The following is an 18,283-nucleotide window of genomic DNA, read 5'->3' as shown; positions in this document are numbered from 1 at the left end:
AGATGTGTATGGTTTTGCAAGCAGCAAAACAGACCCGTCTTTTAACAGTTGAAATAGAAAAGTTTATTTGGGGACCTGTAAACTTCCCCACCAAAAAAAAAAAAAAACCATTTCAGAAAACTTGTGAGACACAATGGCAAATCTGTCCTATGTTAGAAGGTGCATTTGAACCCAAGACAAAAGTTAACCCCACAATTCTTCAGCTATGCAGGCAAAGAACACAGACTTAAACCCACACATTTTTACCCTCCCAACACCAAGAAAGCACATGAACTCCCTCCCCACCCTGTCCCTCCCCTCCCAAGCTGCAAGTAGACATCTGCGTTTGGTCCTCCCCACTCGGTTGGAAGCAAGAGTTTGTTTGCTTGTTTTGAAGGGGTTGAGGGATGGAAGAGGAAGACAACACACCATCAAACCATCATCAGCTTGGTTTCAGGGGGAAAAAATGGGCCTAAAAGCATGCAGGAGGCTCAAGACTATGAAACGTTTCGTCACATTTCCAGCACCACATTCCAACACCAAAATCGATCCAATGACACGCTCCGGGAGGCTCTCCCCTTGAAAGAGATCCGTCTGAAGGAAAAGCGACCTTGGGACGCGGGGGCGGCAACAGTTCCATCTGAAGACACAAAACACTATTCACTTGACACGGATGTCAGCTGTGCGGAAAGACGTGTGCAAGAGGAGACTGTGAGCAGACGTGGAACCGGGCAGGTCTGCTGCAGAGACCCAAGGATCCCTTCCAGTGATGCACACACTCATACACACACGCACACACACCATGAGTGTGAGAAGCTTACACAGCTTTCCGATGATACTCCGGAGGTGCGACTTCATAGTCGCTCGCGCTGAACAGCGTGGAAGAGTTCTTTGCTAGGTACCTGCGGACGGGGAAGGAAGGGGAAGGCAACAGGCTTGAATCTCAGATGGAAGCCAAGAGGTTGGGCTTAGTGATATATATATATAGAGAGAGTGTTGATAACCCTAAGATGTATGGGCAGTAAAAGAAAGTGTTGAAAGGGTGCTCCAGCTGACCCACCCAGTCTTTGGAAACCTTATAAGAAGCTGTGAAATAGAGGAGCTTCTAGGACCAAGGTGAAACTGACAACTCCCTTGTTATTTTTGTTGTTAGGTGTTATTAATGTAATCTTATTATAGTACTGAAATGTTGTTTTGCATATTGTTATATTTACTGTTGTAGGAAAGCGCCATACAAATACCGTATTTTCCCGTGTATAAGACAACACTTTTTGCTTTAAAAAAAAGGCAAAAATTGGGTGTCGTCTTATACACGGATAGTGAATGCAGAGGGGGGGACGTGCAATTAACGGCAGCAGCAAGCAGGAGATGGGCGGGTGATTGGTGACTGCGGCAAGGCCTGCTGGCGATTGGCTGTGGCAACTGGGCAGGCGATTGGTGGCTGTGGCGAGGCAGGCAGGCAGGCGATTGGCGGTTGTGGCAAGTGGGCGGGTGGGCTGTTGGTGGCGGCGAACGGGCAGACAATTGGCGGCTGTGGGAAGGTGTGCGATTTGCACTGGCTGTGGGAAGCGATTGGCAGTGGCGGGCAGGCGGGTGAGCAATTGGTGGAAGTGACCTCCCCCACCCCCCAAAAAAGCTAAAAAACTTAATTTCTTAATTTCGGGTTAAAAAAAGATAGGGGGCGTCTTATAAATGATGGCAGACGGATGGGTTTGGGGAGAGGATGTTGCAAAAGAGTCAAGCTGTCTGAAGAAGTGTGAAGGAACCTCCTAACACTGATAGATGTTTCTTTGGCCCTGTTCCTCCTCAGTTCTTGTTGTGGATGTCACTTTTGCTCTGTCCCATAAGGCCATTGCTTAGTCAACACCCGACTATAACACTCTACACATGTGTAAAGCTAAAGTGAGGGAATGCCTCTACATAAGCCTGTTTAATTTATAGGCCTGTGGACTCCACTGCTGTGTTGTTCTGACCAAGCCATCTCAGACATCACAACTGGGTGTGGTTGATTTAAGAAAATCCACAACAGTGTCCAATCTTGGTCTTATTGTGTTAGCTCGGCATTGCAAGGAATGTAGAGACAGGCATACAAACCCCAGCTCACAGCTCCATCACATGCTTCCCCTCAGCCCCACAAGCCCTCCTCTTGCACTATTTTGTAGAACTAGGACAGAAAGCCAGAACACCCCTGGGTTGTGCCTTTAAGCAAGGAGGAAAGGGAAGCTCAACTGCTCACCCAGGCAGACAGAAACCTCTGCACCTACACAGGTACCACTTCAAACTAACTCACACAGAAATCTAGCATGTCAGAGAGAAGGATGCTGGCATCACCTCCTCTCCAAAAACGTTGTTTTTTCATATTCAATTACCTCTTTTCCTCCCCACTTGTGGGAGGAAACATTTCCACCTGCCCATATGAAGTGGCAGAGTTATGTTACGACTTTAGACAGAAGCAGAGCAAATCCTAGCCAGTATGTTAATGTGCCAGATTAGGATCTGGGAGACCAGAGTTCAAATCCCCACTCAACCATGAAGCTCACTGGGTGACCTTGGGCTGGGCACTTACTCTCAGCCTAACCTACCTCACAGGGTTGTTGTCAGTATAAAATGGGAAGCATGAGAACTATGTAAGCACCATGAGCTCCTTGGAGGGCAGGTGAAACAAACATAATAAACTAAACTAAACTAAACTAAACTAAACTAAATTAAATTAAATTAAATTAAATATTAAATTAAATATTAAATTAAATTAAATTAAATTAAATTAAAAATAGAAATTCCCAAATGGCTCACTGCCTGTTGCAGCAAAAACAAGGGGGCTTGTGGCACTCAGAAGGATTTGAATTGGATTCAGAAGCTCTGCAAGGGGGCAGATTGTGTTAGCAGCAAAAGTTTGTGGCACAGCAGTAAACTAGGTCAGATCACTAGGGTGGATCCTTTGAGATTTGGCCCATTAAGGGCTTGCTATATCTATGCCGCCTCTCAAAAGCCTGAAAAAAATGCCACACTTCTCTAAGGAAATCCATGGAACTAAGAGACCACGGAAGAGGACTTCTAATCCTGTCCCATCATCCATCAACATTTCAGCTTGCCAAGAGATAAAAGCACAGTTCCTTGTATCACACTAGAAGGAAGCAGAGCCCTGGAGGTGCCCACAACCCCCATGCAAACATCTTTGCATGAAACACAAGCTCTCACAAGGACCAAGGTGCCTCTCTCAACTCGGCAGATATCAAACGCGATCCATTGTACATACTTTAGAAAATCGTGCAAGTAGTTCAACAGCAAGGCCAGACTCTTCTCGTCCAAGGGCGTGTAAGCGAGCATGGCTCCGATCCGGACTGTTCAGACGGTAATTTAAGGACAAGGGAGAAGACAACGTTAAGGGAAGCATTTGCACAATTCATAACATTCACCAGCTCTATTTCCAGTTGAGTTGTCCAGCCATCACATCATACAGGTCATGACTGCAGCTGCCTTTTGAAAGTGACACATTAGTGATCCTAAAGCAGAGATGAAGTTTCAGGGATGCCTGGAAAGCCTCCTGGGTCAGAAACAAGTGAGGAAGCATTTTGGAACACAGTGAAGAGTAGCACTGAGGGGAACTGAGGGTTATGAAAGGTCCACTTAGTAGGTGCTGCTAACCCCCAATATAGCCTGGGCAGTTTTGTCTAGCACAGTGGCTGGTACCACCCTCCGGGGGTGGCGACATTATCTAGAGGGGTGCTTAGAGGCAAGGGGGTGCTGGAGGTGTAAATGGCTGTCAGGCTTTGAAAAGCTGGTCTCAGCGGATCATGTTCATCCATTTAGTTGAATTAAACTAAATAGTTTCAATTGGATGTTGAAAAATTACACAGTCACTGTTTTAATTTTGTTTGTGTTATCTTCCTTAGTGGGTCTTGCAAACGGTTATCCTGAGCAATGCTTTTTATAGGGCAGGGGGCACTGGGGGTGAGTTTATGGAACCAAGGGGGCAGCAGCTCCCCAAAGTCTGAGAACCACTGGTCTAATAGAATGATGCACCAGGATGGGTACCTCGCTGAATATTCTGCAACTCATCCTACACTGCCCACAGTACTAGAAATGATTAAAGGAAGCAAAGCTATTTCGTATCTTGGGGCTGGAGGCTTCCACCCAAAGGAGAGAAATGCAGCTCCCAAGGCCTCATTTATGGGGAAATCACACCACATGCTCACTCACATGAACTTCTGCAATGATGCCACCCTACACCCTGGGCCTCCAATAGCTCTTTGTGTTCAACTCTCAATTTTCCCCAACATAATTCTTATGTCCGTTATAATTTCCCCCCTGATTCAATAAATTGCTTTGTGCAGCTTTAAGGTGGGTTCAAAAACAAGATGAATGCTGCACCTGTGAAGGAGCAGGACATGCATACCAGAAAGAGACAGCCTCGTTTGTCAGCTAAGAAGCGGCTTCCACTGGCATTTAAAAGAACAGCCTCCTCATAAAAGTGCTGCAGCCACATTTGTAAAATGTGGCTGCTCCAAACGTTTCAAACTACAGCTCCCAGAAACCTCAGGCACATGGCTGTGCTCCCATCAGGTCTCAGCATGCTGCCCGGGACTGGTGGGAGTCGCAGTCCAAAGCGACGGTTATCAGGTTGGGAAAAGCCTTTTGTGTCCCACAAACTATGTACATACCAAACAGCCGCAGGAGGTGGGGAGCTCCGTACACCTGTGACATCGGTGCATCAGGGTGGTCCGCTAAGATTTCTGCGTACTGCGGCCTCTCAAATTTATAGAGCAGCTGAGTGCCCAGCATGACGTTGAAGTACTCTTTGATGCCTGCCACAACTTCGTTAACAGCATATTCTCTGGTGCACAGCAAGAAAAATGCAGGGTCAGCAACAGCCAGAACAAGAATTTGTTATTAATTATTATTAATATTTCATTTATACCCCACCCATCTCTCCGGACAGCATACAGCATATATAAAAACACAATAAAAATCAAACATTAAAAACTTCCCAATACAGGGCTGCCTTCAGATGTCTTCTAAAAGTTGTGTAGTTCTTTATCTCATTGACATCTGAAGGGAAGGCGTTCCACGGGGGGGTGGGGGGTGCAAATGGACATGGCCACCAAACCCTCCTGCTCTGGGAATTCTAGCTGTCACCTCATTTCCTGCTGACCTCCATCTGTGCACATCTGCAGAGTGTTCTCAGCAGCTGGGAACCTCCAATTCCCACCATCCCTGGCTGTGCTGGCAGCTGAAGCCTAACAACATCTGGAGGGCCACAGATATTCTCCACCCCCTGGTGTTATCTGCTCTGCTCCCAGGCTGGCCTTTGCATAAGAACATAAGAAAAGCCTGCTGTTCCCCAGCATCCTGTTCTCACAGTGGCCAACCAGATGCCTGTGGGAACCAAGCTACAGACCTTCGGGCATGGACATCATCCCATCCCCTTTTGTGCGTATCAGAAGCCTATCTTAGCAATAAGCAGTTTGTGGGGGACATGTGTAAGTGCATGCATAAAATAACGAGCCTGCAGGCAGGACTATTGCTTTTTTTAAAAAAATTAAAGAGCACCTAGAATTTTTTTTGACACTACACAAATAATCTTTTCTCACAGTAGGGGGCTTCAACACCCCTAAGGAAGCTGCCTTGACTGTCACAGCCTCCTGGCCTTCACAGCAACCTTGAAACTGGGCAGTCACATTCTGGACTAACTTTTTTTGCACAAAGCAGGATTCTGGTGACACTGCGATTGGCGTATTACCACGCTTTTGCCATGATTGGGCTATTGCCAGATCAAGGCTGGGTTGGATCCAGTCGCCCTCTTCAGCACGGCAGAGAGAGCTTGTTCGGATGGCCTCAGAGCATTACAAATTCAGTTGTGTCCCAGAAGGCTCCAGGAAATGTTTCAGGATATTACAGTGGGGTAAACTCTGTAAAATCCCTTTGTGGATAAATGGAGTCAGGCGTTCAATGGGTCAATTGACCAGGGTCGCTTCCTGGCACCCTCTTCCTCCAGGTTCCCACAAAGCAAGCCCCCAAATACTTTACCTCAAACAGGGCTGGGGGAGAAGAGAACTACTGAATTGGGTTGTAAGATTACTTGAGGCATGGCTGCAAAAAACCCCCAAACCCTCATGCTGAATTTGAGCCAACCTTCCTGCAGGACTGGAAGGGGGTATTCAAGATAGAACAAGTGAAAGAAATATAAACACAGTAAGCTGCTTTGAACAGCTGTGCAGCACATACATGTCTCATGCAAATAGAGCCAGTGCGGCAAAACAGTTGGGTATCAAACCAGGACCTGAATCCCCCACTCAGACATGAAGCTCACTGCGTGCCCTTGAGCCAGCCACTAGGTTGTTGTGGGAATTAAATGGTGGGGGGGGGGGGGCAGCAAGTAGAACCATATATACCACCTTGGGCTCCTTGGAAGAAAAGAGGGTATATAAATGTAATAAACAAACAAACAAAGAGAGTTTGAGGTCAGCCTCCTCATATCAAAGGACCAATACTTTTGGTTAGAGATACTCCACAATGGGCCCTTCTGATGCGCTCCCACAACCACCACCCCTCCTCACTTGTTATCAGTGTTCCCTCGCGACTTCTTGTAGTTTGCGTAGTCCTCCAAAATGGAGTCAACGTTCTTCTTGGCAGGAAGGTAGAAGAGCTACGGAAGAAAGCGAGAGGCGCCTAAGCCAGAACAAAAAAGACTGGAGACAGGAGAGAGGTGCAACTCCATGGAACCTCTTCTTTCAAATTGGAAGAAACTTGCACCTCCTTTGCAACCACAAGATGGCAAGGATAAAAGTAGCTAACTAGCCTACAAGGGAAAACCCCACTATGGTTTTTAGAAGTATAATCTGCGGGAGCCATCAAGGGCCACCAGGTTTTCCACCTGCCTTCGAGCAACCCGCTGCCTGGGACCTTGTAAGGCAAAGATGCTTCTTACATATTCTTGCCTTCTCTTAATATTTCTGTAGGGAATGTTCTTTGCCTTTTTGGAAGGTACACGGATGTGTTTCGTTTGTAATACTGCTGAAATGTTTTGAAATTCTATCAATTGGACTTCCATTATTGTATTTTTATGTGTTGATTTAGTCTTGGGAGCTTGGGAGTCTTTGGGATTTAGTCTTTTTGGCTGAAAGGCGGCTTACAAACAAACCGTAATATCCCATTACCTAACAACCAACTCAGGTTACTGCAGGTGCTTAAAAATAAGCAGTCCATTTAGTAACACAATTTCAGAGTTACCTGCTTTTGCCGGGTGATCAAATCCCAGTCATCCACAAGCCACGGTTTCAGCTCCTCGGGTATTTTTACCTTGACTTCAACCCTGTTCATAAAAGTCTCCTCCTGAAGAATAAAAGACACAAGTCCTGCATTCGGATACTGGCACCAAGCAAAGCACATTGGCAAAAGAACAGAAAAGGGCATTTATTTATTATTTTTTACAGTGTATCAGTGAATTTAACAATATTGCATCTCTGTATTCAGAGATGTCCTCACTAGCAAGATCCAAGGAACTGAGAACAGACCTTGGCACTGTAACGGCAGGACACAACTATTCAGAAGCCGGCGCAAGGAAGAAAACCTCAGTTGTCTATTGCCAGCCCTATAGAGAAGGCTGCCAAGTGTTTCTTGTGGTTCCATGAGGACACTTACAAAGTTTCAAGGAGTTGTAAAATATGTTCATTGCCACTCGATACAAGCATTCACATATTCCCACAAGCTGCATTTATTATTTGTTTCATAAAATTTATACACTTCTTGATTGTAAAAAAGAAAAGAAACCACGTATCAAAGCAGTTTACAAAAATATAAAACGATCAAGAAGAATTAGCAGCAATAATTTAAGACTTTTGAAAAGTTTAAATAACAATTGACTAAAAGCAGATTAAAATTCACACCAGCATTCAACTTATCTGTGTAGGTTTGTCTAAGCAAAAATGTTTTTAACATGCGTTGAAACAGAACAGTGAAGGCACCAGCCTAGTGTCAATTGGCAGGGAGTTCCAAAGTGTAAATCCTGCCGCACTAAGAGAGTTTTTACAAATGTGGAACACATATTATGTGGCACATGTAACAACAGCAGTTCCACTGATCAAAGCAGTAAATTAGGCATATATGGTGTACGGAGATACTGCTGGTAAATTGGTCCCAAGTTGTTAAGGGCTTTGCATACTAATAACAACACCTTGAACTTGGCCTGGTAGTAAATTGGCACCAATGCAGATCTCTGAGCACAGGTGTATATGCAGACAAGGCCTCACTCGTGTCAACAATCGTGCTGCAGCATTCTGCACTAACTGCAGCTTCCAGATCAAGGGCAAAAGAAATCCCACGCAGAGTGACTTGCAGTAATCCAATACTGAAGTAAGGGATTTGAAAAAAATATATTATTGCCATCTATCCCCCTTCCTTGTGAAGTTGCCCAAAGGCTGAGATGGATCCAAAACATCTTGGATATTCTTTCTTTTTTAAGACTTGCAAACTGTGTAATGACTGCAACCCAACAAGGGGAACTCTACCTAGAGTCCCAGACAGTCCAAAATACTTACACTTTCAACAGTGGGATCTACACGAGCCCTTTTCTTCCTGGGAGGCTGAGGGTTTTCATTAGTGCTGCTGCCTTCACCGATTCCAGGAGCTACACAAACAGGCAAGGGAATCACTGTTGTGGTTTTAGCTAAACATTTTACACAGGTGGCAGTTCACACACAACACACACTTGCGGAAGGGGTCTACTGGACAGAATCAGAAATCAGACACACACACACACTGCACCCCAATGTTGTGGCAGCCCCTTTAAAATAGTCACTGGGATCCCAGATGCAAACCTCATTTTTTAAGTTGCTCAGCAGTGCTAAGAACTGTTTTCGGGGGTAGCTCCAATGTCTTGAGTTAATTGAACTGATTACAAACTTTTTGATTGACTTAAAGATGCATCCAATTGATTGGGCAATGCTTTTTAAGAAGTGTTACATTAAAACTTTTAATACTAGCAGGCACGAAAAAAGACTTTCCCTCTCTTATGTATGAAGGAAAACCCCTGCTTCAAGCAAAACCTTTTTAAAAATAAAAAATAAAAAAGTAACTATTGTTTCATTCAGGACAGGCCATATTCAATAGTCTAGACATGCAGATTTAATCTGGTAGCTGATCAAAACTCAACTGAGACTTCTAGGGCTGCCACCTGATTAGAGTAGTTTTTATCACCCAATGCAATTAACTGCTTTTTTCTCCTTCCCCTTTTATTTTTCTTAAGATACCAATATAAAAAATTTTCAAGTTCTAGCAGGATGTGCATTATAGTAGGGCTGCCTTTTAATGTTTGTTCGTATTTATGTAGAGTGGGCAGCTTTGAATAAATTACTGCATCAAAATAACAACAGCAGAGAAAAAATTGCCTCCAAGTAACTAATTGGAAGTACTACTGCTGCTGCTCCCGGATTCTAGGAGCTTCGATTTTGGAGCCAACACACTGGGAGGGCCATCTTTTCCTTAACCCTTTTTGCTCTTACAAAAGTAAGGTGGGGCCTGGGGAGAAATGTTGGCGTAACATTGAAAATCTAGAAGAACGTCATGCTAGATAAGAGTGGGCAACTCAAAAGAGGTGCTCTTACTTTTCTGTTTGTTCTTTTTGGTCTTCCTGCCAAAGGGAAAAGAGACACTGTTATTGCACATGTAAAGCAAGTATAACGCCAGCACTTTTTTTTAAAAAAAGTTCCTTCTTCTAAGCCCAATCACTTGATCTGTAAGGGACTGACCAAGCCACAAAGCGCAAGGCCCATTGTTGAAAGGAACGTCATCCACGCAGGATAATTCAAGGTGCTTAGGCCTAATACGGAAAGGACAGGCTTTGGCATATGTAGAAGCTGCATTCCCAGCATTTGCTAAAATAAAGGAAGAGCTACGTGCTTTAAATTTTCCGCAAAGCTAGTATCCTTCCCCCGTGACCAGCCATACCTGCAGCTGCAAAGGCACACCAGAAATGTACACTGCCTTTAAAAAAATAAGGTGTAGAAGCAGCCTCTTTCACCCCACCCTAATAGCTGGAAGCATGGCAGACCAGCCAACCACCTGTCTTCATGATTTATAAAAAAGCACAGCTACAATTCTCATCGACATCTGAAAAGGTTAGATCACTGCAGTGTGTTACACATGGGGCTTCCTCTGAAGACGGTTCAGAGACCTCAGATAGCGCAGAATTCAGCAGCTAGGTAGCTCACTGGGGCAAGACAGACTGAGCATACAACTACAACCCTGGCCCAACTGCATTGCCTGCCAATTAGTTTCTGAGCCCAGTGTTAGCTTGATCTATGAAGCCTTAAACAGCTCAGGACCACAATATCTCAAGGACCACCTCCACCCATAAGCACCGACCCAGATCTTGTGATCATCATCATCTGAGGCTCTTCTTTGGGTGCCTCCGCCACAAGAGGTCTGGAGGGTGGCAACAGGAGAACAGGCCTTTTCTGCAGTGTCTCCCTGTTTGTGAAATGCTCTCCCCAGGGAGGCTTGCCTGGCACCTTCATTACATATATTTAGGCACCAGGCAAGAACATTCCTCTTCTCCCAGGCCTTTCGCTAATTAAACAATCTATGGCCTTTTAAATTTGGGGGGCAGGGAGTCATTCTTTTGTTTGTTATAATAACATAATACTATGTTATGTATTTTCATGTTTATTTACTGTAAATCCTATGATCCTGGGATGAAGGGCGGTATATAAATTTAATAATAAGTGGAATATCCATACGCAGCATCTGAAAATCAAATCCACACATCACAAGTGACCGGAGGAAGTACAAAAAGGAGCGATCAACCAAGATGATGGTGGGGTTTTTTATCATGAAGAACACCTTCGAGAAAGTCTGATGCATTAAGAACTGCATAAATTGTTATTCTACCAGCTATCTCCAGGGAGGATATTCCATTACAGTGGTACCTCAGTCTACGAACAGTCCTGTTAACGATCTATTTGGGCAACGAACTCCGCAAAAACCAGAAGCAGGTGTTCTGGCTAGCGAACTTTGCCTCAGAAGATGAATGGTGGAAGGGCACCAGCGGCAGGAGGCCTCAGTAGGGAAAGAATGCCTCGGTTTAAGAACGCTTTGGCTTAAGAACGGACTTCCGTACCGAATTAAGTTTGTAGACCAAGGTACCACTGTAATCACATAATATGCCTATACATCATTTTTCAGAGAGAGAGAAACTTATAAATCTACACAAAGCAAGGAAATCTGAATTTCAGGATGAAGATCCTGGCGTGACAATCCATCCTTAACTCACCGCGTCGATATTGCAGGGGTCTCCAAACCGCAAACTGTATGCGCTCCATCTCGTCTGAAAAATCTAGGCACAATGGGGGTTGAGTTAAGGAGAGAGTGTCAGACCTGACACATGGAACCTTTAAGAGAATGCACTTCAGTTCAGCTGGAAAAGGCAAGACAGCTTTTAGAGGAAGTTACAGCCCCATTCAACAAGTGTCTGGAGGGTGGGAAGCCTACCGGGGCTGGCATCTTCCTCCTACCTTGAATGCTATTTTGTCATATCTGGGCTCTGTTATGTACACTATTCATCCATCCATCCATGGAAGCAACACAAGGCTGAGCCCAGGCTTACGCAGATCATTGGTGTTATTTTCTCAGAGGACACTCAGAGAAGCCAGCAGGCCCCCCTCCTGAGAAGAACAAGGCTAGTTTTCTTCGAAATCGATGCCAGCTACACATCTCGCCTCCTGCTCACTTAAGACTGCTCAACAGTAAGGGAAAGAGTGGGCTCAAAAACTCCTGCAATACTGTAGAAGCCATGACTGCCTAAAGAACACCTATTGGACCATTCAAAGCCCAGTCTCTTGGAAATGGTGGCAAGCTCGTTTCCCATCACAGTTCTTCATTGGAAAGCAGTTTCCTCAGCACTAAAGTTACATTTTCCAAAGCAACATTCCACATGTACCAACAGTACAGTTTTAAGCTTTGGAAATATGCTTGCTAAGATATTCAAGGCCAAAAGATTATAAGGGAAAGCCTTTAAAAGAAAAAAGAATAAAACAGACAAAATAGTTTCTTACACTTCAACATTTTTCTGCTGGAGTCCGGACGTTTTTTTCCCTGGTGCGGCCCCTCTCATCTTTCCTTCTGCATACTGTTCCCTTTGAAAAAAAGAGTCATCAAAACAGGACTTAATTAGAGGCATCTCTATGCCTCTATAGCGCAGAAGTATCTCTGCAACAGAAGCCCTGCCTGTCTTGCTATTCTTAACTGCCAGTGCAACCAGTTGAAATTTAACATTGGGAATGTCCCTAAGTATTGCACTGAAACTGTGGCATCCTGGTCTGTTCCTCTTGCCCTGACAGTGCCCATGCTGCAATTTTTTCCAACAGTGTTATATGTTTATATATACCCACACAGAATGTGAGCTCCATCCAGTACGTAGTTCAGGACAACACAGAAGGCATTTCATAGTGTATGTTTAAAGCAATTTGGGGGTAAGTAGATTATAGCTCCAAAGAGTTCTCCTGCTCGAGCAATGAGAGAGAAGGGCACCTTCTCCCATACTAGGTGAAGTGAGTTCTACAAAATTCACACACACATAAAATCCATGTAATACATATTCAGGCTGCAGGGGAGAGACTGTGCTGAACCCTCAAGGGGCTGTCTTTCCCATTTGTCCTGCCCTCCGCACCCCAGCCTGCAAGGAGAAGCAGCTCCCCAAGAATTTACTGCTGCTCTCTCTGCTACCTTTGGGGGCACACCCCTTTCCCTTTTGGTAGAGGCAATAATGTATTCATCTTTTAAAAATGTTTGCTGTTTTAAGTTTGAATTACATTGCTAGGGCCAAAGGTTCCCCACACCTTTCTTACACAAGAATACAGAGACCCATGTAAAAAAAAAACCAACCACTTATTATACACTGGCCTGGCTTAGTTCCTCCATTACTAGGTAATACTCACTGATTGGCCTTTTGAAGTTCTTTCTGCTTTTGCAGATTGGTGTCCACGTATTTGAGCACTCTGCTTTCTGGAACCCATTCATCCCAGCTGCAAGGGAAGGGAAGAGTTTTCAGGGGCTACATAACAAGAAGCCCACTGCCTAGCTGTTAATTCAGTGGCTTCACAGAAAACCAATGAACTTTATTCACTTATTAAAAAAAAATTTATAGACAGCTATTTATAAAAACTTTGCTTTTCCAACTTGCAGCCCTGCCTAACACAGGGTTACAGGCACAAGCGTGTGGATTTCTCCTAAGTTTCGGAATCCAGGTATTCAATCAATTCCTGTAGAAAAAAGAATCATTGTTCTAGATGCTGTTGTTTTCATTAAGAAGACTTTAAAGTTAGCTGAAAACTACATTCCTGGAGAAAGTTTGGGAACGCTTTCTGATAGGGCGACAGGATTATGACCTCATGCTTTACCATCCCCAGCTATGACTGATCAATTTGCAGCTTATTCTGTGGGGTTTTCTTTCTCTCTCCCTCTCTCTCCCTCTTTCTCTCTCTCTCTCTCACACACACACACACACACACCCTTTTTCAATCACTCTGTTGCCACTGATCAGGACACCAAAACCTGCCAGGACTTCCACTGTGCCTCTCCTGCCCAATCCGCTGTCACTTATTGCAGGCTACAAAAACCTTGCTTTGGCACAGCAGACCTTTTGAGACAGGCACAGGCTTTACTCTAGTGGGAGCTTAGAGAGGGAGGACACGTAAGTTACTCCCTTTCCCCACAACAACCTTGGGAGTTGTGTGGAATGGCTGAGAATAGATAGCAGATAGCAGCCTTCAGGGAGGACTGTTAGATTGGAGTAAAAAGAGAGGGTGTAGTCGGATGCCTTGATTGTGGCCCACACTGCTAGGAGAGAGCCACATGGGAGGAAAGCAAGAGGGTGCCCTGTAATCTGTGGGCAGATCAAGGCTCCTTTTTTGTATCAGCTTAAACCTGGCAGAGAGGGGAGCAGCCTTCAACTTAGGAAATTTCAGTTAATATCAATAACTAGTTAAACTTGGGGCACTGCTTGAATTTAGACAGTGGTTTCTTTTTATTCCTTTTTCTCCTTTCTGGTAAATTATCAATGTCTGCAGCAGGAACCATAATCGCTACTTAGCATGTAATTCATCTTTTTCCTGTCCTGGTGCCACCCAAATGTTTAGAACTTTAGCTCCCGTCAGGGCCAGCCAGCCCTAGCATCATACAGTCATGCTGCCTGGGCTGATGGGGAGTTGTAGTCTGAAACATCTGGAGGATGCCAGAATGGGGAAAGCAGATATGAATGAATGCAATTAGAGACTTAGGAGAAATCCCCATTTCACATTCTGACTCACACCACCTGTAACTGTTTCTCCAGCAAGAGGTGAAGAGCAAAGAGCCTTCAATAATTCACAAAGCTGTGTTGCCTGGGGTTTTTTGCTCAAAAGCCTCATGATTGTGGCAGTGAGTAGACAAGGTTGACTTATGGGTTCAATACTATTATTATTTTATTAATCTTGAAACTTCAAGCACATCTGAGATCGTTGCAATAAAATAATCAAGAGACAAAAATATAAACACATAAGAAAGCTAAACAAAATGTGTGTGTGAATAAAACAGATCAACTGAATTAAAAAAGCTTAGGAAAATAAAATCGGTATCTGCCTGGCACCAAAAAGATACCAAAGCAGATGCCAGATATTCCTCTCTGGGAAAAGCATTCTAAAGTCACCACCACAGAGAAGGCCCTTTCCCCTGAAACCACAATATGTCAGAAAAACCTAGAGAAGAGCCTCTTCTGCAGATCTCAATGTATTGGCAAGTATATGTGAACCCATACAATTTTCCAGGTATCCTGGCCCTAAGCCATGATGGGTCTTAAAAATCAAAACCAGCACTTTGAGCTGGGCCCAGAAATAATTGACAGGGAGCTGGTCGTGTTGGTGAAACGCTGGCATCACAACAGCTGTCCTCAGTTGCTCATGTAGAAGCCATATCCCTGAACTAACTGTGGTTACCAAAACACCTTCAGGAGCAGCTACACACAGTGTGTTTCGGCAGCCTAGCCCAAAGGATGACTGAGGACAGGCTGCCATCTGCTTTGGCTGGAAATGCCAGGGGTGAAATCCTGCAAAGATGCTGCACATATTTTGTACTGCCCCAACTTTCTGACCTTAAACATTAGTTTAAGTTGCCATAGAAATGAAGGAACTTTAACCATTGCTGTTCATTGTATATTGATTTTTTTGGTTTTAATAATGGTTTTGTTATGATGGTGGCTATTTGATTGCCATTGTCACAAGCCATCCTGTGCTCCATTTTGGAGAAAAAGTAGGATATATACCTCGTATCAAATACAGGTTTGTTTTTGTTTCGTTATCGTTACTTAAAAATAAATACTCACTTCTTATTCCAACCACTGTAATGTATGAAGTATTTCACCTGTTTGTCCTTTATAGCAACCTTTACACACTAGAAGGAGGAAGAAGAAAGTCTGTCAACAACTTAGCAAGTCCACGTGCAATTCAGAGACTTTTATGCCACTCTGGGCCAGATTAACAGTTCTTAGGCAGCCTACAGGGTATTTAATTGCCCCAGCCAAATCGGGTCCCTTGCTGTGGCAAGATGTTCTGGGAGTTTCCCAGCATGCAAAGTGCGAGCCCATCCTGCTCCTTGCAGCTGGGGACACGGTGGCTGCCCAGAGGGCACAATGTCCCCAGTCACTCGCCACACAGGCTGCCTCTCTTAGCATGAGGAATACGATACCATCAGTACTGCAGAAGGACTTCAAAAGGAAGGCAGGATGGAGCGGACCAGAGAAAGGGAGCCGGGCTGCTTGTGGCTGCTGTGTTTGCACAGGCTTGCTTCTGTGCGAGAATGCTGGCAGAGGAAAGCACGGTATGTGAATCAGGCCCTTTGGCTCTGGAGCCCCAGAGCAGGTTTTTTTGTTTTGTTTTGTTTTGCACAGCGCACGCGTCCCCCACCACCACCCCTTAAATCCAGCACTGCCGTGGGTGGGTTAACGTCGTCTGCCACAGCAAACTACAGCCAACATACCTTTGCTTCGTAAAGAAGAGGTCCATGGAAACACAGCACCCGTTCACCTGTGAGAAAATTTCCATTTAGTAGGAAAAGCAGGCCTAGACGCACACGCACCACACAAACACTGAATAATATCATCATCGCACTGAAATGAAGATGCAAGGATCCGTTAACGTTCATCTTACTATTTCAGCTCCTCATAAGAGCTTGGGCCAAGGTAAGCAGAGCTGAACCGTCATTTTGCTCAAACTGGACTTCCCATCCACCAACCCAAATAAACACGCATGTTCAAAAGCTGGTGTTTCTGTTGACGAGTGCAGAAAGGGCTTCCAAGGCAACATATTTTTGCTTTCAAAGTTGAACGATAAGACACACAGAAAAATCAGAGGATTTTTCATCTGTGCCTTTGAAGCAATGCAACTTCCTCATCAGAGATTTGAGTTGCACAAGATGCCAACGCCACCCTCTGTGTGTGTGCACGCACACATGGATGTCCTCATTTTCATGTTGTAATGCACAGAGTACCAAACCGTCAAGTAGCAATCTGCCTCCCTATAAGCTAAGAGGAAGACTTATTTGAGCATTGCTAATTAAGGGTGTCCAGACTCCGGGGCCTACCACAGAGAATGCCAGAGGGGCTGATCCTGTCCCACACCAAAAGAGATGGCACAGGATGTCATATGCTCACCTGTGCTCAACCGACATGGGCTAGCAACTATTGTGCCAGGCCACGCGATGGAGCTCTGGTGCCCACAGGAGAGGGTGAAAGCCTCTGAGCAGGATGAGGGCATTTGCAGGCAGAAAGAAGAGAGTCTGGCTGCAGCAGCTGGGCCAGCTGCCCAAAGGGGGTCCACTGCCTAGCCCACCACCCTCCTCTCACAGTGGCCAACCAGGTGCCCCTAGCAGGAAGCCTTGAAGGCAGCAGGACCCCCAACAGGGCAGAAGCAGCTCTCCCTGCCACAGGGATCCAGGAGCATCACTGCCTCCTACTGGTGGGGGGCGGACATAGCCGTCGTGGCTAGTAGCCATTATGACGAGTAGCCATTATGACTAGTAGGCAATGAAAGACAAATTCAGGTGTGTGTTTGGCTCATTCTCCTCGGCCTGACCCAGCAACCAGGGTCTTCCTCAGAGGAAGGCTGAGCCGCAAGACGCAGACAGGGAAGAGGGGGGGAACACCCCCTAGTGGCTCCCTCTCCCCCCTCCTGAGGAGTGGGGAGGGGAAAACAAAGAGAAGAACCCGAGGGGCCGTTTTGCTGCGGGGAAAACGGGCTCCTGTGCATGCACTGCCTGCCTGCCTGGGGTGGGGAAGGGGAGGCAGAGCGGCCGCCGCCGCCCCCCGCCCGGCTCTGGGCGCCCCCTCCTCTCCCTCTCCCCTGCCCTTCGCGGCTGGAGGTCCGTGGTTGGGGGTCTCCGGCAGGGCGCCCCCTCCGTCCCCGGCTCGACCCTCCCTCCTGCCGCTGCTCACCCTCTTGGAATTTGGGTTTGGGGTCCTGCTTGGGCGCCATTTATAAGCGACTCCTCCGCCTCCCCCTCCCCGCGGGGGCTCCTCAGCTGCGTCGCCGCATTATGGCAAGAGGAGGGAAGCCTCCACTACGGCGCATGCGCGCGCACAGGATCTTTCCACGCCTGGATCTTCCTCCTCTCCCGGGGCATGCTGGGTTTTGTAGTCTTCGGCGGTGGCTCCTCCTGCTTCCCGTCTCGTCGCCGCTGCGCCTGCCTGCCTGTCACATGAGCTGCTAAAACAAACCTCCTTCTTTTTAATCAGCCAATGGGCAAAAGAGGCGCGCTCAACTTGGGGCTCGAACCCACGACCTTGGTATTAAGAGTCCTATGCTCTACCGACTGAGCTAGCCGGGCATTAGCACAAGTTCTTCAGCCTGGAATACTCCTGCCTGCAACCCCTGATGCTGCTGTCTGGCTTCAAGCATGCGGCAATGTTGGTCATCAGGCAGGTGATGCTTTCACTGTTTTCTTTTCAGCTTAAACATTTTTCCTTAGACATGCCAGATGATCAGAAAGTTGATTCAAGTTTTAATCTACTCTTAGTCTATAGTCTTGGGGACGCGGATGGCGCTGTGGGTAAAACCTCAGTGCCTAGGACTTGCCGTATGGTCGGCGGTTCGAATCCCCGCGGCGGGGTGAGCTCCCATCGTTCGATCCCAGCTCCTGCCCACCTAGCAATTCGAAAGCACTCTTAAGAGCAAGTAGATAAATAGGGACCGCTTTATAGCGGGAAGGTAAACGGCGTTTCTGTGTGCTGCGCTGATGCTGGCTCGCCAGCTGCAGCTTCGTCATGCTGGCCACGTGACCC

The 18,283-nt window shown here is 46.0% G+C and overlaps 1 protein-coding gene across 4 annotated transcripts; it reads right to left on the bottom strand.

The window, feature by feature from the left end:
- Nucleotides 1-39: 39 nt before the first annotated feature.
- MORF4L1 (mortality factor 4 like 1) lies at nucleotides 40-17,594 on the bottom strand. 4 transcript variants are annotated; one of them, XM_080982229.1, is made up of 14 exons: nucleotides 17,438-17,594; nucleotides 15,985-16,031; nucleotides 15,332-15,399; nucleotides 12,912-12,998; nucleotides 12,030-12,110; nucleotides 11,249-11,311; nucleotides 9,582-9,607; nucleotides 8,517-8,605; nucleotides 7,210-7,311; nucleotides 6,537-6,625; nucleotides 4,641-4,813; nucleotides 3,236-3,320; nucleotides 801-881; nucleotides 40-659 (listed from the first exon to the last, which is right to left on the bottom strand). In XM_080982229.1, the coding sequence occupies exons 1-14, from the start codon at nucleotides 17,475-17,477 to the stop codon at nucleotides 656-658; spliced, it is 1,035 nt and encodes a 344-aa protein (XP_080838355.1). In that variant the 5' UTR covers nucleotides 17,478-17,594; the 3' UTR covers nucleotides 40-655. The 4 variants fall into 4 exon arrangements, with proteins under 4 accessions (XP_080838355.1, XP_080838354.1, XP_080838357.1 ...); XM_080982228.1 differs by having other exon boundaries at nucleotides 40-881; nucleotides 17,438-17,593; XM_080982231.1 differs by lacking the exon at nucleotides 15,985-16,031 and having other exon boundaries at nucleotides 40-881; nucleotides 17,438-17,578.
- Between the last annotated feature and the right edge of the window lie 689 nt (nucleotides 17,595-18,283).

Source organism: Podarcis pityusensis (assembly GCF_964106645.2).
Source record: "Podarcis pityusensis genome assembly, chromosome: 14".
NCBI lineage: Eukaryota > Metazoa > Chordata > Lepidosauria > Squamata > Lacertidae > Podarcis > Podarcis pityusensis.
The sequence above is the reverse complement of the archived record's forward strand: the minus strand, read 5'-3'. Positions and strand labels throughout refer to the sequence as shown.